The sequence below is a fragment of the Octopus sinensis genome, linkage group LG1 (genome assembly GCF_006345805.1).
Source record: "Octopus sinensis linkage group LG1, ASM634580v1, whole genome shotgun sequence".
NCBI lineage: Eukaryota > Metazoa > Mollusca > Cephalopoda > Octopoda > Octopodidae > Octopus > Octopus sinensis.
This window is the reverse complement of record NC_042997.1, coordinates 183,372,606-183,396,153: the sequence shown is the minus strand read 5'-3', so window position 1 is coordinate 183,396,153 and position 23,548 is coordinate 183,372,606. Positions and strand designations below refer to the sequence as shown.

Sequence of the window (23,548 nt, the reverse complement as noted above, 5' to 3'; positions counted from 1 at the left end):
TGTGTTCACATCGCCTTACTGGCACGTGAACAAAACATTCGAGCGAGGTCATTGCCAGTGCTGCTGGACTGACTACTGTGCAGGTGGCACATAAAAACACCATTTCGAGTGTGGTCGTTACCAGTACCGCCAGACTGGCCCTTGTGCCAGTGGCACATAAAAGCACCCACTACATTCTTGGAATGGTTGGCATTAGGAAGGGCATCCAGCTGTAAAAACTCTGTCAGATTAGACTGGAGCCTCGCATAGCCATCTGGTTCGCCAGTCCTCAGTCAAATCGTCCAACCCATGCTAGCATGGAAAGCGGACGTTAAATGATGAGGATGATGTTGAGTAGTAATGTATTATAGTTGGATACAGTTTTTGATGCAACCCTCTCCATGAGATTATTGTCCTGGTTATGTAATATTTGTGCTTAGGATTAGGTATAATTGACAGCTTATATAGGTTTTTGTCCCCATATATTAGCAAAGGAATATAATAGTACCTTGGAAATCTGCTTGTTTGAAAACAGCTCTGGTCCATCTTTTAACAAAAATATTTTCTGGTTAAAGTTGTAACAATCATCATCAAATTTTTTGATCTTTTAGGAGTAGAACGAGTTTGCAATACTTTTAATATGTCTCAATGAATGAATTCCAATATTTTAAATCCGGGTTTGTCCCAGTTAACAGGGGTGGCCAAATCTACCTCACTCTTACGGTAACTGCTCTCACACCATCTCGCCCAGTTTTGGGCATCCTCCCTCCTCAAGCCAATCCTCCCAATCTCCTCCTCCACCTGTTCCCTCCATGTGTTCTTTTTTCAACCTTGCTTTCACAGTTCATTCACTTTAACCTCAAACACTTTCCTCAGAACATGATTCTCATCCCTCCTCATCACATGTCCATACCACAGCACTCCATTTGCCCTTGCTAACTGTTCCACTGATTCCTCCAGCATCTCCATCAAGTCCTCAGCCCTCCTTTTATCCAATAGTTTCACACCACACATTGCTCTCACCATTGCTCTCTCGGTCCTTCTCAAAATTGCCATTTCACTTTCCCTCAGACACCATGTCTCACTCCCATACATCATTGCAGCTCTCACACAACTCCGATAAACCCTTCCTTTCATCTTCAAGGAGAACTTTTTCCCATATAATAACACTCCACATTCCCTGAACTTCACCCAGCCAAGTCTCGCTCTTGTTGTCACAGCTGCTTCAAATCCACCACTTACATCCACCCTATCTACCAAATAACAAAACCCTCGCCGTTTCCATCTCATCACGTAGCATTTCCGCTGATTCCGCCACCCCTCCAGCTTCTTTCTCACATCTTCCACAAATAAAATCTCTTTGGGTCACCTTCTTCATTTACGTACATCTACCATGAATCCATTTCTCACATTTCATACACAACACCACATTTGCCATTACCCGTCTCTCTCACACACACCACATGGATCTACCTTACTAACACTTCTTCCACCCTGCTCACCATCACCTTTGTCTTCCTGAGGTTTACCTTTAAACCCTTGCTTTCAAACACCTCCTTCCATTTCCTAAACTTCTCCCTCAGTCAATCTTATATTCAATTTAAATCCAAATCTAATGACTGTATTTTAAATATTTTTAGTTTTATACTATCTTTACCAACTTATATCACTACACTGAATTCATTCCATTAAACTTCAGATTCTCTGTTTTCGTTATTCATATTTCATTGTCATTCAATCTGACATTTTTGAAACCTCCATCAAATAATCCTCTTTCATTCCCTTATGTATATTTTGATTTTTCTTCCAGGTGCAGAGAAAATTAGCTGAATTAAAGCTAGCTCCTGGATTAAGTGAACTTTTTGATCAATTTATATGGAAATGTCAAGTGTAAGTTGTTAGAATATTTCTCAATTATACTATTTTCTTTATTTCTATAGAAATGTTTATTTCTATAAGAAACATTTGATAGTGTGTTCCATTCCAAACATTTCTTATTCATCATTCCCTTTATCCATTATGTATTCTTGTCCCATCACCCCTTCATATACATATGGTGGAAACGAAAAACTGAACTGTGTTGTTCTGACCTGTTTTGTGTATTATGGAGATGGAGGTTATTTAACCCTTTGGAGACAAAGCCACATTTGGAGTTTCAGTGCCAAGAAGATAGAGCCCTTTTCACATAAGGGCATGCACTTATTTTTTAAAAAAATTATAAAATAATTACATATATAAAACTATATATTCTTGTAGGAAATTGAATGAATTAATACAATCTTCATCATTTGACTTTTCTGCTGATAGATCAGCCCTGTTGTCTCCTAAGGGTTAAGAGATAAATGTTTACTGTCAGTGGATTAAAATATAATAATAAATAGAATATTGTTATATTTCATTTAGAACACGACATGGAGTACGTCACCGGCTAATTGGACACAATTCAAGCTGTGAATGTAGTCCAGTAAGTATTGGTTTATTGCTAGTTTTTCCTGCGTTTTTTTTTCTTTCACTACTACAATAGTCTCTGCTCCTTAAAGTTGAGTTCTTGGGCCACTTTCACTCTGGTCCTCTTAACTCGCATGTCTCTCTCATCGCTCATATTGTCTCTGTTACCCCCACCTTACAACTTTTGCATTGCCTGCTATACCAAATTCTTTCTCAGAATACTGGCCCTTTTGAATTCTTTCCCTACCCATAAATCTGTAGTCTTCCTCAATCCAGAACATATCAGCCTTACCTCCTTACCTATTTTGGAAAGTCTGCAAAAGCTTTAGTCATAGCCAAACCATTAGAAAAATACATGCAAAATTTTTACTACTTTATTACCATTTCATTTCATTTCATTTGAGTTTGAGTCCATGCTCAGGCCAAGTCGAAGACTCCACCCTCAGAGTCTGGTGTGGTTGCCAGGTTGTATTCTCTGTTTAATTTTGACATGTGTAGGAGCGAGTTTGAGTCAGTTTGTGCTCGTTGTGTGTATCCTGGGAGATGGGGTTCATCTCTAGTGGTGCTTAAGTATCTATCCAGCTGCAATTTGAATGATTCCACACTGCATCCTGATAGATTTCTGACATGTACCGGAATGGAGTTGAATAGTTGTGCTCCTCGAACCAACAGACTTGACTCTCGCAGGGTTTTTGCTGCCTGGCCAGCCTTTTTGTTGATTGGTGGTAGCTGGCAGCGTCTTCCGTGGCGCAGTGAGTGGTAGGTTTTAATACCAAAGTTTGGCACCTTTTGCTCTAGTTGCTTCTTGGAACATGTTGATACAGAGGTAATGCATTGGCTGTTTATGGATCTTAGTTCATCATGGATATCATATATTAGCTTGGTTTTGAGAAGTTACAGTGAAAAAGTACCAAGTTATTTGTCAAAATATGATGCCAGGATCTATCATTAATTTTGAAAATATTTAAATATTTCCATCCCTTTTAGAACTCTAGCATAAAACTAATTTGTGAAGGATGATAATGGTTTTCATCATTTTAATGCCTTATTTCTCCAACTTAATTTGATATTAATATCAAATGTAATATATTTTAATATCAATCCTGGTATATTTTTTTCAAAATTTGTTTTTTTTATAATATATATAACATTCTTTTTATTCATCCTTTAATAGGAAGTTGCTTTAAAAATCCAGTTCCTTCGACTTGTTCATAGTTTTTGTGATCACTCAGAGTAAGTGTAGTTTTATTTTTTATTTTTATCCTTTTAATTTATTGGTCTTGTCTGGACAAAAGGTGAAGGGTCTGTACAAATGGCCTTCACAGGGCTGGTAAAATTGTACAGTTGCAGGATATGTGTTGTGAGAAAAATGCCAGAGGATGGGTGTTCTGGGAAGGAAAAACTGGGCATAATGACTAATGTGGAGTCAAAGGAGGAGCACAATATGGACAGGGTTAGCTAGGAGTATCTGAATGGTAAGAGCACAAGACCAGCTAGCTCTGAGGAGCAGGCAATTACAATAGCAATAGAAAAGGCAAAGAGTGGACTTTGTGCAATTAGTTGTGTGTGAATTTTTCTATTTTTATAGTCTAGGATGTCTTTGTGTGTAGCAATAGCGCCAGCTCAAAGGTGAGAGCAGCATTCTATTGTGAGTCTCATTTGAGCTTTGTTTAAAGGGCTAGAATTTGTTAAAGCTGAAGCATTTTGTCATCCCAAAGTGGAAGGTTATTGTGATGCAATCTTATTTTATTGTAAATGTATGTCTGACCCTAAATACAACTGAAGTTAATAGGGTGTTGAACTTGTAGCTAAATAATTGATGGTTTATAATCCATCACTAGTGGAGGCACATGGCCTAGTGGTTAGAGCAGCGGACTCACGGTCAAGGGATCACGGGTTCGAATCTCAGACCGGGCGATGTGTGTTTATGAGCAAAACACCTAAGCTCCATGCGGCACCGGCAGAAAGTAATGGCAAACTTCTGCTGACTCTTTTGCCACAACTTTCTCTCACTTTTTCCTCCTGCATCTTGCAGCTCACCTGCGACGGACTGGCGTTCTGTCCAGGTGGGGAACCTATGCGCCAAGGAAACCAGGAAACCGGCCCTTATGAGCCAGGCATGGCTCGAGAAGGAACAAACAACAATCCATCACTAGCACAGTACCCTGTCTGTGACAGACATTTTAACATGTTAAAATCACCTAACTGTCAATAGGTTTTATGGGGTAGGACTATCTTTCTGATAGAAGCAATGCAAGCATTATATAATTAAATGTTGAACATCTTTGGAGCCTAGAAAAGGAAACCTACATACAATTCAGTGTTTTTCTTTCTTAAGAATCCTATAGATTTTGCATCTACTGAGTAACCACTAAGTACTTTTAGGTATAACTTTTAGCATTGGTTGCCTGTAATAAAATTTGTATACATAGGTCTGAAGCATTGATCTCCATTCCCCCAATTACTCAACACTACTTCTCAGCGAAATCTCTCTCCTCAATAAAAATTAATTTCTTCATCCCATTTTCTCTTTTTTCAGTTACAAGCATCTATTGTTATCTAGAAATGAACTGAATGAAATCAAGAACATTAATGGTAAAATTCTCTCTTTTTTTTTTTTTTTCTTTTGTAAAACAAATGGACTTTCTGCTGTTCTTTATCAATTTTTTGTTTCCATATAGGCAGGTGAAGGCTACATGATATTTCCGGCTTGATGGTATAATGCTTATGGCATTTGTCAGAGGTCTAGCACATTTAAATATTCAGTTCCTATTTTATCTATAGACAATGCTGTAACTATGGCAGGTTTGAAATCTATGATTTGTTGGCCTCCATATTGTATCTTAGAAGGCAGTCATTAGGATGTTGGAGAGAACACTGTGGTATTTGTTCCAAGTCTCTGCTCTTTCAGTTCAAATCCCACTAAAGTCAGCTTTTCCTTTCATCCTTTCAGGGTCAATAAAAAGAAAAGTACTCATCCAGGGTGGTGAAATCATGATATTACAATGTTTAGGGGTGTTGGGTACAGTGTACCAGTCAGCTTATGTTTCACTGTCAAGGAATGAAACTCCATGTATAACAAACATTTAGCATTATTTTATATTCACTGTGGCATACTGAGCATGAATCTATCCAATTCTCTACAGAATTTTTGTTGTTCTGTCTTCTTGTCTTGTATGTATTTGGGTGTAGAAATAAATGAAAAAAGTACTCAATACATAAAAGCAGAGTTTGTTTAGGGGCTAATGGTTCACTCCATCTCTATTCCAAGTGCATTGGTTTGTGACAGACGAATTGTCAGTATCAAGCAAATACAAATATATATTTTTTTTTTTTTTCTTTTTTTATTAGAATCCTTTCTGCATGGAAGGAGCTGGTTCTAACAAAGAACCATCTCTGAAATTTGGATAACAGGTGTTACATGTGGAACTTAAAAGTTTTGCATATTAATTGGTCTCTTTGTCTGACAATCCTAACTCTTCCAGATTGTCAAACATTTATTAGCATAACTAAATACACCAATAATTATTGATATGTGAATTTATGATCAAGGTAGAGGAGCAGCAGATTTTAATGCAGTTGTTCATATTTTCCTTGTTGATTTTGGAAAGGATGTTCACATCTGCAGTGCAGCTGAGCTTTTATGTTGCAAATGATCAGATTGAGCTTGGTGCAGCCTTCTCGCTCACCAGTCTTCAGTCAAACTGTCCAACCCATGCCAGCGTGGAAAGGGGATGTTAAATGATGGCAATGACAACAACATCATGCCTGTTTGCACATGATAGATTTATGTATGTACCTGTCTAATTTCTGAACTTAGTGTCATTCCAACTTATGTTTGTGTGTATATCCAAATTTCTATAATCTATTAGAAAAACATGTAAAATCATTAAGATGATAATTTTAAAACATCAAACTCATATGGCATTAACTGATAACTTTATTTTTCAGCTCATGCTGGTCCATTGGCATTACAAAATCTTGATTATTTAAACAAGTAAGTCTGGTATTTTGTCCTTGTTCTGAAAGTAAATGTTGTACTGCTTAACTTCCTCAATTTTCTATATCTATAACGTGGTGTCTAACTCTTTCTCTTTCCAGGCAGCTGATGTGTAGAGGGAGCAAAGGATTGCTGACGAAAATAGTTGAAGTCATGAAGAAAGAGCCAACGACATCAACATTCCGGTTAGTATATTACAGTTTTGAGAATATAAGTTGTGCAGCATTCTTAACTTCAAAGGCATTGAAGTGGTTGAATTGTTAGAGTAATAGACTATGGTATTTAGTTGCATCCCTTTACAGTCCTGGTTCAAGTTTATCTTTCTTTACCACAGCTAGTTGAATAAGTACTAGTAATATACTGAGTTAGTTCAATTGATTATACTCCTCCTCTTACAAATTTGTGACCCTATACTGGTAATAGAGACCAGTATTCTTAAATCCAGAATAAGTTGTATGATATAGCTCTATTTTAGAAAAACTATTTGTATAATGAATTTGTGTTAGTAATAGTTTGCATATTTAAGTCTTTTTCTAAAATTACCTTATATACATTTTGCAGGTTCATTGTGGGGTTATACTTAGAAAGGAGTCAAAATTGAGACAGACTATTTATGAATTACTATTTAAAAAAGGTGTGTCTGTAAACTATAGGGATGAGTTTCATATTTGAACATTCCTACAAGGGATTATAAGATCATTTTACATCTTCCTTTGATGCTGGCATGGATTGGATGGTTTGACAGGAGCTGGCAAGTCAGAAGACTGTGCCAAGCTCTGCCTGCTTTGGTATGATTTGTACAGATGGATGCCCTTTCTAACACCAACCACTTTACAGAGTGTACTGGGTGCTTTTTATGTAGCACCAGCAGCAGTGAAGAAATAGGTGCCTTGCAGTAGAGACTGCCTCAGTTGGAGAGAGATGAGATGGTAAATATGTGAGAGGGTGTACATCCAAGTTACAGGAAAGTGTATATAGCACAGTAGACCAGAGATTGGACACAATGGGATCACAAAAGTGGAAGATACTAGGGGAGGAGAATGTAGTGAGTGGCTAGAAGGGAGCTGTTAGGAGGATGTTATGGGGAAGTGATTTGTTTGGATCATAGTGTGCAGGTGGAAGATAGAGGGGAGGGGAACGTTATGAGTGCTGAACACGAGCGGCGGATGGTGGGAGAGTTGTTGGAAAGACGGGCCATAGAAGAGGTTTGTCGGGGATAGATTGTGTGTGGGAGCATGGCCTCAATTTTACTTTGCTGAACAGGTTTTCTGAAGCCCATCATATATATATATATATATATATTATATAAAATCCATTCTGTCTGTGTGTGTGTGTGTCTTCTAGGATCTTGGTTACCCTCCACCCAATTACGCTAAAATTTGATATGTAGACACCGACGGTATCAGGGCGTGTATAAGTCTTGAAAAAATTACAAAATCAGTTCCAGGTGAGAATGTGATCGATAAAGCATTCTTTGGAATAGAAAAAAGCCTATCTTTATTTCTTCTTTTGCTGGTGTCTCAAATTTAGGTTAAATCAGTGTTTCTCAAAACTTCCATGCTTTCTGAGATTCGCCAACACTACACCTGATTTTCTCCCCTCCATACACATGCAAGCATGTATCTGACTCATACACTGTTCACTTTCCAGACATTTGTACATTACTGCATATGCTTTATACACACTTTCGACAAGTTGTGGTGCACCTGAGCACTGTATACAATAATTTCATTATATCATATATTAAAGAGGAGACCTATGGGACGGTCAGACAAGTTTTGAGAAAATTTGGTTTAAACTCAGCACCGTCCATTGGATGGGGGAGCGTTTTGCTTGTATATATATATTTATATTACACACACACACTTACATGAACTAATCTTCCTTGCAGGTTTTGGTTAGCTCGAGCTGTTGAAAGTTATCTTAGGGGTAACACTTCCTACTGTGATCAGATTTTTCTTATGCGGCGGGATTTGCTTCAGGTAATTGTTTTTTTTTCTTTCCCTGTTTTTCGATTTCTTTCTCTGTCTCACTTTATTTAAAATTAAGTTTTTGATGTTAATTTAGTTGAGGTTGGAAAGTGAATAGAGCAATACCCTTGGATTCTGGAGTCCTACCCAAATTGTTGCTACCAATGTAAATAATGTTCAGCTTGAACTTTCCTATGCTAATGCCTAAAGGGAGAGAGGAGGTTTAATAGATTTGTAATCTTGGCAGGAAAAGAGTTTATTGTGGTTAATATGGGTAGATTTCAACAGAGATGTATGCATCTTGGTTCAAATGAGCAGAATCTGTTGTAGTCATAGTAGAAGAAATAGTGCATTTGTTGGCTACTAGTTGTAGCAGTTTGATATCAGTGTACAAATATAACTTTCTGTTTGAGCATGTCTGTCTCTGTTTATTTTATCACTACTACATATCCAGGAATAATTTTGTATGTTATCTGAAGTCTGCAGTCCTTGCTTGCTTGCTTGTGACGGCGTTCACCCAGGGCGGGTGAGCTGGCTTCTTCTCAGGTCATGACAGCCCACGCCCGACAGTCCCGTGCGAGGTCACTGGAGATAGCGAGCCATTCACGGTTCCATCTGCACAGACTGACCACCTTTGGACCTGAGAGTTCAGAGAGGTCCTCCTTTATTTTATTGTCATTGCCCAGGTCTTCAGCTGCCCGCCCGTGCATTTGAGCCAGCTGGGAAGCGGCGGTGGAAGGAGGACATCGCAAATCAGTTCACCTTCTGGAGACCGGGCTGCATGACCGAACCACCTTAAGTGCCGTTGTAGAAGCACCGGAGGGGCCGGAGATTCAGGCAATGACGCAGACCGGCTGTAGGAACCCGATCTGCAGTCCTTGACTACTTATGGACTTTGTTATACAACTACTTGTAGCTTATTAAAAAAAGTATTTAAGATCCTGTTGCATTGTTGTGCACACACAGATTTCAATATTTATTAAGACTCTTATGAACTCCATTTTTGTTTTTCAAGCATGGCAGTTTCTCTTCATGTAATGGATAGTGACTACTACTGTTAATATTTTATATGTAAGCCATTGAAGTCTCTATGTTCACTTGATGTGGCAGCCAAATCTCCCTCAAATCGCATTTTCATTCATTGTCAAGTTCAAGAACAAGGAATTTAACTCTGAATTTTGCTTGACTAATGCAAAAGAAAAGGTTCCAACTTTGGTTAGCAATATGAAAAAAAAACTGCACCAGTAAAAAATCCTCTCATCCACACGTAAGCATGTAATATTAAATCTAAAACAGTCAAAAGAAAATCTTTCTCTCCCTCTTGATATATAATTTCTTACCAGTTTACTCATCACTTTAACTAATGAAGGATATATATGTATATATATTTTTTTTCTTTCTTTTTTAGCACGTTGCTGGTAATATTGTGAAACATGATATAGCCAACAAAGAGATTCTTCAGAGTAGTTTTGATCTCTTGGGTGAACTTATAAAATTCAACATTGATGGATTCAAGGACTTCGATACTATCCTCAATACAGAAAGTAAAGTGAGTTGAAGGCTGATGTTTTTAATTCTTTATTGCACTTGTTCTATTACATATTTTTATATCACAACCCAACACGGCTACACATGCCTTCAGAACACAGTATAGTTTGTGTTTTTCTTTTATATCGAGAATATGTAATATTTTCAGTGTCTAGTAATGTTATTTTCTTTGTTATGCATGTGTGTGATGTAAATCTTAAGATTTAGATTGTATATTTGTCTGCATCTCACATTTCATCATCATCGTTTAACGTCCGATTTCCATGCTAGCATGGGTTGGACGATTTGACTGAAGACTGGTGAACCAGATGGCTTCGATTGGTCATCACGCGGGACGAAGTCAAACGTGTTATTCAAGGCCTTGATGTCAACAAGGGTCACGGCCCTGACGGCATACACCCACGGGTTATCAAAGCGTTGGCTCCGGTCATCTGCGAGCCCTTAACACGACTATTCAATGTCATTGGCGATGGGTGTTATACCTGCAGACTGGAGAACAGCGATAATCTGCCCAATTTTCAAGAAAGGGAGCCGCGAAGACCCGCTTAACTACCGACCGGTTTCCCATACATCAATAATCAGCAAGATGTTCGAAACCATCCTTAAGAAAAGTATGATGCTCCACCTCCTAAACACAGCCTCTATCTCCGATTCCCAACACGGCTTTGTGCCGAAGAGATCATGCTTGACCAACTTACTAGTAATGGAAGAATTGGTGACGCGCATCCTCGATGATAGTGATGCTGTTGACATCGTTTTACTGGACTTTGCCAAAGCTTTTGACTCGGTAAACCACCGCCTATTACTTGTCAAGCTTCAAGCATATAGTTTCCATCCGGATATTGTACGATGGGTTGGTGCCTTCCTCTCAGATCGCTCCTTCCAAGTCCAAGTTAATGGTTCGCGGTCCGTCTCCAGTGCGAGCAGTGGCGTGCCTCAAGGTTCAGTGCTTGGGCCCTTGTTGTTCTTAGTCTTCATAAATGACTTGCCCGACGACCTCACGCAACACACCCTTCTATTTGCCGACGATATCAAACTGGTCGCTCCTCGCGGTAATATAGAGGATCTTCGTCGATGCCTCCACCAAATTTGGAAGTGGTCTAACGATTGGGACCTGTGTCTGAATGTGTCAAAGTGCTGTCATCTGCCTGTCGGCTCTACTCCTGCAACTCAACTTGATTTCGAGCCGGGTCGTCTGCTGCTGGAGAGGACCGATCAGGTAAAGGACCTAGGTATCTTGGTGGATTCCTCCTTTTCGCCTTCGGCCCAGTGCGTCCATGCTGCCAACAAAGCACGCGGAATTCTGTTCTTGATTCGACAGTCATTCGGAATGCTCACAGTAGCCATATTCCTACCACTCTATGTCACGCTGGTGAGACCCATATTGGAGTATGGGATTCAAGCCTCTTCTCCTTATCTCCTCAAAGACATACAGCATCTCGAAAGAGTCCAGAAGCTGGCTACCCGCATGGTTCATGGTCTCAAAAATTTATCCTACGAAGAAAGGCTGAGGACGCTCGACCTTTATTCTCTTGAAAAACGCCGCCGCCGTAGTGATCTCATTCTCGCCCACAACATCATAAGCGGAAAGTGTAACCTCTCGAAAGAGCTGTTCTTCACTCCTGCTCCAGAGCGTCGGCTGCGGGGTCATTCCGAAAAGCTCTACCTGCGATGATTTCATCTCAATCGAAGGAGAGGAGCTTTCTCCGTCCGGGTTGCGGATCCGTGAAACAAGCTGCCAGACGAGATGGTGAAGATGCCGATGACCACTTTGTTCAAAGCCTCCCTGGACCTCAAGTGGCCTGAACTCTTTACATGAACACCACCCTGTACTTAACTCCATGTCCCCCTACATGGCCTTGCTATTTGCTTTTGAGCCAAATTAACTAACTAACTAACTAACAGACTCCAATCTGATCTGGCAGAGTTTCTACAGCTGGATGCCCTTCCTAACGCCAACCACTCCAAGATCTGGTGCAATCTCCTAGCTTCCCAGACCCCGGTCGAACCATCCAACCTGTGCTAGCATGGAAAATGGACGTTAAACGATGATGAGTATTGTAGGTACAGATAATTGTAAGTTTCTAGCCTCTAGAATTTTAAGCAGTATTTTATTTTTCCATTCTTAAAACTCTGTGTGTGTATATACATATATATATAATGTGACTTCCTTTTCTTCTCTTTTAAGTTTAATAAATTCATCTCAACAGTCAACAGAAATCTAGTGGATTCTAACATGTTTATCCGAAGTTTAATTCTGTCTCTTGAACATTTCTCAGATGACGAACAATATGATGGTAAGATCAGTTGTTGTTTGCATGTGAACATCAGTACATCAATGGGGGTGGGGAAGAATAAGTGGAAAGAAGATGAAACCATAAAAATTATCCCAGCTCAGTTAAATTGATTAGTTTTAAATAATTTCTCTGGAAAGTTTTCGTTAAAGCCCGATTGCTATGTTAATGAAAGTTGAGCTTATTAGTTTTTTACTCTGTATTTAAATAGATTTGTGTTGAAATCTCATGGATTAACATGTCTGCAATACAAACATATCCTTTAGTTTTGTGCCAAATAGGATCATTTGCATAATGTAAGGTACAATTTAGGGATAAGTTTTTTTTTTTCTGTCCCTGTGAATAGCTATACAGTACCTTAACTTAATTTTTTTCTTTTTAATTGGTGTATGTTTTTTAATTTTAAAAAATGTGTAAATGAAAATAGACCATATGTTGATTATTTATGCATTTTTATCTTTCAGCTATCCGAAAGCACAACCGTTTATTAGTGTATATAGCAGATTTTAAACAACAACTTGACTATTTGCGGAAATTAATCAACATAATTAGTGTTCAAAATCTCACTCAGGTATTGATGACGTTAATATTTTTGCAATTTGATGAAGCCGTTCTCTTGTGGCCACTGCAATATTTTAAACATAATGTATCTTGTCCCATATCTGAAAAATATTTTTGCACTGAATTTGTAGCTTTAACATTCTTAAAATTCATAATCAGTAGCCATTTCATGACTCCTTTCCTTCCTATAAGAAGTCACTTAGTTTTAAAATTATTAAAATTTTAAACCAAGATGAGAACAAACAGATTGAAATTGTTTCATATCCTTGTCTCCTGAAATGTAAAGTGTGTGTGGCATCTGCCTTGAATGCTCTATCTACACAAAATCTTAGTTGTCAGTTCTTTTGTTAGAAAGAAATCATTTTCTCTTAATTGTATTTTGAAATTTTTTGGTAGCTTCCATAATTATTTTTATGTTTATGTCTGTTTATTAGGAAAATGTAAGCTGTTTAAATACAACACTGGTATTCCTAATGTTTGCCAATCAAAAGAAAATATTACCAAAGTATCTTCATGCTCTACAGGATGACACAGATGACCTTTTGGATGTTAATATATCTGGTTCAATCATGGGTAATTTCAGGTAATATATAAAAGCTTTTAATTAGTATTATCATGTTTTTTCCTAATCTCCTCATGTCAGTTTTATAATCACTACAGGAACAGCTATTTTGTAGTTTGACACTCTTTTTTGTACTAAACATTTTATGAAATATTTCGTTTTTGGATTTGGTTTGCAAGATTAATGGACAGTCAAGACTATTGAAAAGGTTGCAACACGCAATGAAAATTTTAGGAAAATAAAAATAAGAAATAAGTGGAAATTTTACTGGTGAATGTGTTACATTATAAGGCACAAAAAGAAAATGACTCTCCCCAGACACAACAGAATTTTATGAAATGTTATATATATTTACTAGATTGGCAGATGAAGCAAACTAGAGTAAAATATTTAGTATTTTCGGTTTATAGCTTCTACAAAAGATATTCAGCTAATTTATACATTGATATGTTTTAAAAGAAAATACTGCAGTCCCAATTCTTAATATACATCTTCAACACTGGTGGAATAATCATTCTTAAGACACTTATTGATAAAGATTTGGGCAAAGATGTCTTGTTAGTATTTCCTCATCTTCATTGTTTTAATGCCTACATTTTCATGCTTGCCGGAGTCAAACAGGTTTTGTTATGGCAATTTTTCTATGACCCCAGGGTTTATTCTTTGTAAGCCCAGTATTTATTTTGTCGTTCTCTTTTGCCGAACCACTAAGTTACGGGGACATAAGCACACCAGCATCGGTTGTCAAGCGATGTTGGGGGGGGGAGGACAAACACAGACACAAACAAATACATATATATACATATATACAATAGGCTTCTTTCAGTTTCCGTCTGCCAAATCCACTCACAAGGCTTTGGTCAGCCCGAGGCTATAGCAGAAGACACTTGCCCAAGGTGCCATGCAGTGGGACTGAACCCAGAACCATGTGGTCCGTAAGCAAGCTACTTACCACACAGCCACTCCTACGCCTATATGCTGTAAAATATTTTTACTGAGCTTATCTTAATACTATTAAGTATTTATCTTGCCTTTTCAGCAGTTTTCTATTTTGCAAGGAAACTTAATTTATCATTTAAAACCAATCTATTCATGACTTTGTTTCTAATTTATTTTATCCTATTAATTGAAGGGAGTTGTTGTTATTCTGGCAAGATCATTATTTGCATAAAGACAAAGACTGCAGTGCACTTGAAAAGGTAAGTTTATTTCAGTTCTTAATTTTTATCTATTTTCTACATGCTACCCTTAAATTTGTTGCATTCTGCAATGTGTGTTAAATGTGAAGACCACAAGTTGTTTGATGTTTCAAAATCAGTTAATTGCCAGATATGGTAGAGTACTAGATTAAATGCCTTGCAGTATTTTGTCTCATTCTTCTTCATTAACCCTTTTGATACCAACCCGACTGAAACTGCTTCTGGCTCTGTAGCACAAATGTCTTTCTTTCATAAGTTTTGAATTAAAATTTTCCACCAAAACTTAGTCACAATTTATGTTCCTAACACTAGCTTAATGGTATCTAAGTTATTTTACTAAATTCTTAGTTATATTTAAGATTAATTGAAAGAAACACAGAGCATTTCAAAATAAATACGGTAGCAAAAGGGTTAAGAGTTCAAGTTGTATCATATTTGATTTTCTTGTGCTACCCAACCCTCTTTTTCCAGTTGATAATAAAAATACCAGTATTACTCTAACATTGATTTAATGGTCTGTCTCAGATGGGCAGAAACTGAGTTTGTAACCAGAAGGAATCAAAATTATTGATGTTTAAAGAGCAGTGTTGTAGCAATGAAAGTAACACTTGCACACATTAATGAAATTAGTGAAGGGTCAACTGTAATCTTACCTAGCCTCTCTATAAAATAAACACCTATCATAGTCAATTAACTCTGCCCTTCCTTTGCAAATTTCTTCGTGTCAAGCAATATTATAGAGTTTTTAAATATAAAATCATAAGCATTTGCTTTTAAAGGAAGGTAACAACCTTTTTTTTTAAATCCTAGACAAGTAGCAAAGTTTCTTTTAAAATGCATTCTCTATATCCAATTAGTTTTTCCATGAGTATTCTTTATTCATTTGTATGTTGAAACCTGTGCATATACAAAATTTGCTTTAAAGCATGTATAATATTGCCATATAAATTAACACTAATTTATTGCTGCCAGAGCATGTCGGTGGCACGTAAAAGGGCACCATTCGAGTGTGATCATTACCAGCGTCGCCTTACTGGCACCTGTACCGGTGGCATGTGTAAAAAGACTCGAGCGAGGCCCTCTGGCTCTGTAGTACCATTGTCTTGTTTTCATAAGTTTTGAATTAAAATCTTCCACCAAACCTTAGTCACAATTGATATTCTAACACTGGCTGAATGATAATGAAGTTGTTTTACTAAATTCTTTGTTATATTTAAAATTAATTGAAAGAAATGTAGAGCATCTCAAAATAAATATGGTAACGAAAGGGTTAAAGTTGGGAACAGTTGCACATAGGTGTTTTCTGTAGCTGTGAACATTAAATCTTGCAAGCTCCATAAAGTAAAAGTCCTCTCTTCCATTAATATGAAACATTCTGGTAATGTGAGAAATCAATAATTATAAAATTTTACTATCGTAACTAGCATTTTTTTTCTCTTTTGCATTTTTTTTCAGAGCTCCAGAATATATTTTGACTATTGGAAACGTACTGTAAAGACTCTTGTGGAAGAAGATCGAAATTTAGATACCTCTATTCTCCATTATATTCCTCCAATTTCCTCACACTTGTACCTTCCAAGCCCTTCTACTCACAGAAGAAAGAGAGATTCAAGGGACAATCTGAATAAATTAAAAACTATCAACTGAATTAACTAGAGATCAGTCTAATGTGAAACAAACCATCACCACTAAATACTTGTTTTCCTACCATTTTACAAATTTTTTTCAAAATTGGAAACAGATGCTGATTTTAGTTTCACATCTACTTAAGGGAAAAAAATCAAACCTGCTAAATGCTCTGAATAAGCATAGAATGTTGGAGATAGAAAAAAAGATAATTATATATGTATATATATATATATATATATAATTATTTTTATAATTATAATTATTAAAATAATTATAATCTGTAAACTATGTAAATGAAGTTAAGTTAAAGAGATCTACAAGCATATACATAAATATATATACTATTTTCTTCATTTACTTTATTCTTTTAATTTTTTTGTAAAAAATTGGAAAAAAACACCCATTTTCTAAAATGAAGTTTAACACTGAAGTAAAACACTAGTGCAAAGCTGTGTGAAAAGCAAGCAGGGAAGAATAAGAAAAAATCTCAATATCAAAAGTTATGCTTTTTTTTTCATTATATATATTATAAATTTTGATTTTAGTTTCCATTGTTGTATTATTATTTTTTTTTTATATATTTATGTTTGTTTTATATATTTTCTTGTTCTTGATATCATTTTATTAATTTAAGGAACATATCTCTGAATCTATTGAAGAGAGAAAGTGGTATTAAGGTTTTCCTAGCCTTTAAAGCATTTTTATTTATTGCTCTCTATACATACACACCTACACAAACACACACACACACCCTCTTCTCTCCTCTCCTTTATTAATTTATAATTAAAGTTAAAACAGCCTTCTCCAGCACAGGTTGCTTATAAATTGAATTATAAAAGAAATTTTAAAACTTTCGTCTAGAAATCTTTTATTTACTTTGCTGTATAGTTTAATTTTAACATTTATTACTAATGATATTGAAACCAGATATATTTCTCTTACTATCACCATATGTACATACATGCTTCATTCTCTCTTTCTCCACAAATACACATAAAGTATTCAAATAATCTGTAATTCTAACAGTCAATTTGAATATACATATTGTTACATATCTCTGAATTTCTTTATTCTTGGGTACATTTTGATTTGGTTGAAGTCTCTCCCTTCCCCAAGACCTTTCTCTTGATTAAACTTCATAAGTGTAAATCATTTTTTAAGTTTATTTCAATGAACATTTTGAAGATTCATATTAAAAAAAGATTTTTTCCACCATAACTTTGCAACAAGGATTTTACTACAAAATAAAAATGAATTTCGCACACCAGTGTATAAAGATTTTCTTAACTGATTCTTTTCCTTTTTCACTTTTTTATTACTATCATCCCTACTGTTTCTTAGAATAGAAAAATCTTAAAATGTGACTGTTGAGGCTTTATAATACTGATATGAAGTAATAGCTGTTGCAATTTTAGGATAGATATGCAAAATAATTTCAGAATATATTAATTTTTAAGCTTACTAAAATATACTCTGACAGGCACCAAGCATAATTTCTTAAAACAGCAATAATATGAATTTAAGTGGTCCTAGTTCACAAATTTGTGGAGAGAGCGCAGTCAATTAATTTGATCAGTACTTATTTCTTCAAACACCAAAATATGAAAAGCAAGTTGACCTTGGAAGGATTTGAATTCAAGAGTTAGAGATTTGTTAAAAAGAACAAGTTATTTTTATCCAATACACTGACATCAAATATGATGGATTATTCAACAAGCAGTTCTGTTCTTTGTGACTGTTCTGGGTATCTAGTAAACTTTTGTATACTTTCTTTTAAATGTAGACATGAAAGGTCTATAAAAGACTTGTAAAGAACAGATTAAGGGAAAACTGTTTTAAACTCTTCCATACCAGAGCTTAAATGTGAAAGCTCAATAAATGCATCTAACAGCATGCGTTTGCTATGAATTCAAGATGTCTAAATATGAAAATAAGTGTTTGAAGTGTTGTTATAAATAATTTTATCAAATAAATGAAATATGTTCATAAAAATATGAAAGCAATATATAGTTGTGCTTCGTCAAAAAAGAGAAACCTTTTGAATTGATGAGTCAGCAGAAACAGTAAAATGACTAAACTATAGTTGTCTTTATAGGATCACTAGGTAGTGCTGATCTTTCGTAATATTTTTTATTAAATAAGATACCATTGATATACTTCTGTTCAATCAACTGCTCATTTTGCTTTACAAAACTTTCTTGTATCTCAAAAAAATTTTATACAGATGTCTTAATTTGAAGGAAGCAGCAGCTTATTTAATTTAAATTCATTACTCTTTTACTTGTTTCAGTCATTTGACTGTGGCCATGCTGGAGCACCGCCTTTAGTCGAGCAAATCGACCCCAGGACTTATTCTTTGTAAGCCTAGTACTTATTCTATCGGTCTCTTTTGCCGAACTGCTAAGTTACGGAGACCTAAACACACCAGCATCGGTTGTCAAGCGATGTTGGTGGGTACAAACACACACACATATATACGACAAGCTTCTTTCAGTTTCCGTCTACCAAATCCACTCACAAGGCTTTGGTTGGCCCAAGACTATAGTAGAAGACACTTGCCCAAAGTTCCACACAGTGGGACTGAACCCAGAACCATGTGGTTTGTAAGCAAGCTACTTACCACACAGCCACTCCTATGCCTATTAGGGTAAATGGCTGGAAGAAAAATGAGCAGCAAAACAGTTGTTGAGCTGTAAAGTTGGCATTATAAGGTCAAAAGAATTAGCTGTTAGTATGGAAGTGATGGAGTGGTATATATAGTCAGCATGCTCAGTAGGTTACTGTTTTCAATAGAAGAGTCAGAAAGTACAACTTGTGAATGAGCCAAAGGTTCTAGGATGTTCACCAGTGAAATGTTGGCCCATCTGATAGATGGCACTTTTCAGCTGAAAAGGAACAATGTTTCAATAGAATGAATGTGTTGGCTCAATCTAAATAGTTAACATTAACGCATGTACAACATTTCATGGCTTTTAAAGGAGCCTAAGAATTTGTTGTTTTGACTATATTTAATTACAGTAAAAGCAAAGGGATTAGCAGGCAATCTTATGTTTTAATTTATAGTAGGTTTCTTAGGATGTGTGTATATTGGTACTGTTAAATAGAAGTTGTAATTTTTATTTCTATTTCAAGAATACATATCTAATGGAAAATTTGAGGGTTCCATGGTGAAATGATTTGTAGAGGAGAAATATTAGGTAATCACGTTTGTAAAGGAGTATGATATTAGAAGAAACTGAATTGGTTATTAGTTTAGATAACTCTCACAGATTTCATTCAGATTGATAGTGAGGTTTGGAGGGAGCCTCATTAACAGAAGCTATAATGAAACAGCTTTAAAGCTGCTGTTATTGATGAATAGTAAGTTTCACTAGGATTCTCATTCTAGTTACAGCATAGTTATTCCCCTTGACATCAAAATTGTTCATAAGTTACTGCACAGGTGACAATGTAAGATCTTCAGCAGCTATGATTTTATGTAAGTCGTTTGTGACCATCACTCTGGAAATATTAAAGGTGAAGTAAATCATAAGTGAGAAAGCTTACCTTCTTTCAGGATATGACCCAGTTGCCTGTTTATGTATCTCAGATTAAGTGGCTTCAGAGAAAGTGAAGTGGGTTTTTTTTTAATGAAAGCACAATCTTTTGTGTTTTTGTTTTTTTAGTGTAATGATCAGAAAGCCACCAAGCTTCTAGATTTAACACTGATTACTACTTTGTAATCAAATGTTCTAGTTTAGACACAGTTCACTTGTCTCCTTACAGGACAGCATCTTCATCAGTAGTTCAAATAGAGTATGTTTAAAATACTATGTATATATCCATATATTTCTTTCCTATATCCATACTTCAATGCATTGAATCAGTCTTCAAATGGAGATCTTTAAATTTGTTCTTGATAACTGTATTTTCTAGCTTAATAATTGGAGTCAAGTAATATATTACGACCAAAATACAATGCAAAGTCTAACATTTCCATTGGTGCTCCATAGACCTTGTAGATGACAGGATGTTATTTTGCTCTATTTCATGAAATGGCTGTCACTTTTGTATAACAAACCATGTTCAGAGGACTAGCTAATGAAAAAATATTCAATTTAACAGTGAATTACACCTCGTAAATTGGGTTCAAAGTACTATTTAATTATTTTCTACATAAGCACAAAGCAACAGAGCTGAAGTAAGAAATTATAATAGATGTACAATGACAAAAATTTTCAAATTTTACTCTATTTTTCTATGTGAAAAATGTCAGGTGTTCTAGTGTATTTTGACCAATCTTCACATTCGATATGTCAGTATATTTCCTTCTTCAGACACTTTTTTTTTTTTTTAAGTTATTATTCAAATGTTTATTGCACTAGAATCTCGATGAGTGACATAGAATTGATTTCCTGAATTAATTAATGTTTTCAAATAACTCCAAAGCCAAAATCATTTAAACCAAAATACATGAAAACATTCTTGTTCTTATGGTACTAGAGTGCGGCTGGCAAAGTCAATAGGCTATTAGACAATCAGTAAAAGTTCATTGTTCATGTCTTGTCACCAGCACTTTGAGTCTTAGCCAAGGAACTTAACTATCAAATGGCCTAGTTTACATAGGTGAAAATAAGCACCACATGGTAGGAACAACTTGCCACTACAAGCAGTGGAAGATATGTAAAATTAACAAGTGGCTCATTGTTTGCAATGCAGAATTCAGCTCATATGAGCACAAAGAAATCATTCTAGCTCTTTAACTTCAGAAGAATCCCCAGTCATCTACAACTGCCTTGAAATTGAATAATACAAGCTCAGGTTCTTCCTATGAACTGCATATGATGTTTGAATAACAGACAATATCATATTAAGCATCCATTATCAAGTGGACATCTTCCTTAGCCGGGAAAGACTCCTACTAAATATACTTGAGTAGAATCTCTGGTTGAGGCAGCAAAATCAAATATGCAATAAATCAATTATTTTTAAAACTGATTTAAATCCATCTTTACAATTTATCTTCAAATTTTATACATATTTTTGCATAGTAGTGAAACCAGTGTTTGGCTTGTTTTGTTTGTTTTCATTTTTATCAACCGGATATTCTTATAACCTCTAGCTAACGAACTTCCATAAGTGAAAATGGTATTTTTTACCTGGACACACTAAAACGAGCAATGAAATTTTCCCATTTCATAGCCACTGAGTCTCTATGAAATATCTGATTAAGATCAGAAGCGTAGATTTCTCAGTTAAAACATTTTCTTCTGCTTTTCTTCTATTGTAAAGATAAATTCTTAATTCAAGACAATTTATATATCATCATCATCATCGTTTAGCGTCCGTTTTCCATGCTAGCATGGGTTGGACGGGTCAACTGGGGTCTGTGAAGCTGGAAGGCTTCATCAGGCCCAGTCAGATCTGGCAGTGTTTCTACGGCTGGATGCCCTTCCTAACGCCAACCACTCCGCGAGTGTAGTGGGTGTTTTTTACGTGCCACCTGCACGTAATATATACATATCCAAGAAAATAAAAATTAATTAATTTTTTTCCACGATCAGTGTTTTAAATATTAAATATTACATCATAAAATTTTTTTTAAATAAATATATTAAAATAGTTTTCAATGACAGAACAGATGACATTTACAAAAAAAATATTTAATTAAACATTTCAACATCAATTGCAAAGTTAAGTCTTTTCTAAAGATCCTTTTTTTACGCTATACATCTCCAAAGGAGGTTTTTTTTTAAAAATAACTATAGTTTCATAATGTCCAATCCCAAGGTATACATATTCGGCCATCTTGCATCACAGAATAGTAATGGGAAACCTGAATGTGTAAATTGTTCATGGACTTTAATATATTTAGGTTATCCGTGTTCTCTAATAGACGAGTACAAAAATTAACCATTTGATAATGGGATATTGTGTCGTCTTTTTTTAATGTGGAAAAATTAAATTCTTTCAAGCATTTTGCATGTGCAACTCTTTCCATTTCGAGTAACCTGAAAAAGAATTTACAATGTTTTGAATTTATAAAAATATGTTTGTGTGTCACAATGATTGATATATATTTGCAATAAAACCTTTTTTTTTCTTTTTTTTTTTTAATCACTTTAAATCTTTTTCATCATAATTTTATGCTTTTTTTTTTCCATATACCCTGCTGCATGTTATGCTATTAGTAGTACAGAATTGTAATGAAATTATATTATTTCATTAGATTAGAGCTCATTAACAAACGAACTCTCTCTTTATCACTTTTACTTGTTTCAGTCATTTGACTGTGGCCATGCTGGAGCACTGCCTTTAGTCGAGCTAATCGACCCCAGGACTTATTCTTTGTAAGCCTAGTACTTATTCTATCGGTCTCTTTTGCCGAACCGCTAAGTTACGGGGATGCAAACACACCAGCATCGGTTGTCAAGCGATGTTTGGGGGACAAACACAAACATACACACACATATATATATATATATATATATATATATATATATATATATATATATACGACAGGCTTCTTTCGGTTTCTGTCTACCAAATCCACTCACAAGGACTTGGTCGGCCCAAAGCTATAGTAGAAGACACTTGCCCAAGGTGCCACACAGTGGGACTGAACCCAGAACTGTGTGGTTGGTAAGCAAGCTACTTATCGCACAGCCACTCCTGCACCTATACTTAAGAATATATTTTTGATTTAACAAATTAATTTCCATATAGATGCAGGTATGACTATGGTTAAGAAGTTCGCTTTACAACCACTTTGTTTTGGGTTCAGTCCCACTGCAGTGCACCTTGGGCAAGTATTACTTATTATGGCCCTGAGCAAACCGAGTCGATTTGGTAGGTGGAAACTGAAAGAAGCCCTAAATTCAGAAACAAATAAATGCTTTATAATTGTGTGTGTTAACATCACTTTCCTGAAAATCATTGCCGGAAGAAATAACATTATTTCCCTTGTCAACAAAACATCTACTGGCTTTGCTCTAATGGGGGCGGAATGAGAGCCCCCTTACTTGGAAAAACAGGTAAGTTAGCAATCAGAAGTAAATCTGACTGTAAAACAATGCCTCAATTATATATATTCATGTAACTTATTTGTTTTTCCATGCAAGTATAAGAAAAAATTTTTTTCTGGTTGCACTGATGTAAGTATATGCTATAACAGTTACATGAACTGATGAAGCAAACTCTAGCCAATTCTTAAATAGCACAATGCCTGAGAAAAAAAAAGAATATGGAATAGCAGTCAAGGCTTTGTTTACATCTACTCAGTAAGGACTGGCTTGGTAGTTAAACAGCAACTACAACCCAGAAATAAAAAAAGTGCTTTGAGCTAAATGGAAGAAAAATATCAGAATTTAAAGATACGT

The 23,548-nt window shown here is 35.7% G+C and overlaps 2 protein-coding genes across 2 annotated transcripts in view; one reads left to right on the top strand and one right to left on the bottom strand.

Annotated features, from left to right (window-relative positions):
• The window catches only part of LOC115216383 (short transient receptor potential channel 4-associated protein), a 40,126-nt gene extending 22,660 nt beyond the window's left edge, over positions 1–17,466 (top strand). Inside the window, exons 12-24 of the mRNA XM_029785680.2 lie at positions 1,790–1,869; positions 2,383–2,443; positions 3,602–3,660; positions 4,967–5,022; positions 6,379–6,424; positions 6,529–6,612; positions 8,319–8,409; positions 9,806–9,946; positions 12,134–12,242; positions 12,704–12,810; positions 13,235–13,383; positions 14,495–14,561; positions 16,017–17,466. Coding sequence (XP_029641540.1) covers positions 1,790–1,869; positions 2,383–2,443; positions 3,602–3,660; positions 4,967–5,022; positions 6,379–6,424; positions 6,529–6,612; positions 8,319–8,409; positions 9,806–9,946; positions 12,134–12,242; positions 12,704–12,810; positions 13,235–13,383; positions 14,495–14,561; positions 16,017–16,208 — 1,242 coding nt within the window. The 3' untranslated portion in view covers positions 16,209–17,466. The remainder of the gene's footprint in view (positions 1–1,789; positions 1,870–2,382; positions 2,444–3,601; positions 3,661–4,966; positions 5,023–6,378; positions 6,425–6,528; positions 6,613–8,318; positions 8,410–9,805; positions 9,947–12,133; positions 12,243–12,703; positions 12,811–13,234; positions 13,384–14,494; positions 14,562–16,016) is intronic.
• Positions 17,467–21,811: 4,345 nt separating this feature from the next.
• LOC115218661 (T-cell activation inhibitor, mitochondrial) overlaps positions 21,812–23,548 on the bottom strand; it is a 64,308-nt gene continuing 62,571 nt past the window's right edge. Inside the window, exon 9 of the mRNA XM_029788591.2 lies at positions 21,812–22,180. Coding sequence (XP_029644451.1) covers positions 21,940–22,180 — 241 coding nt within the window. The 3' untranslated portion in view covers positions 21,812–21,939. The remainder of the gene's footprint in view (positions 22,181–23,548) is intronic.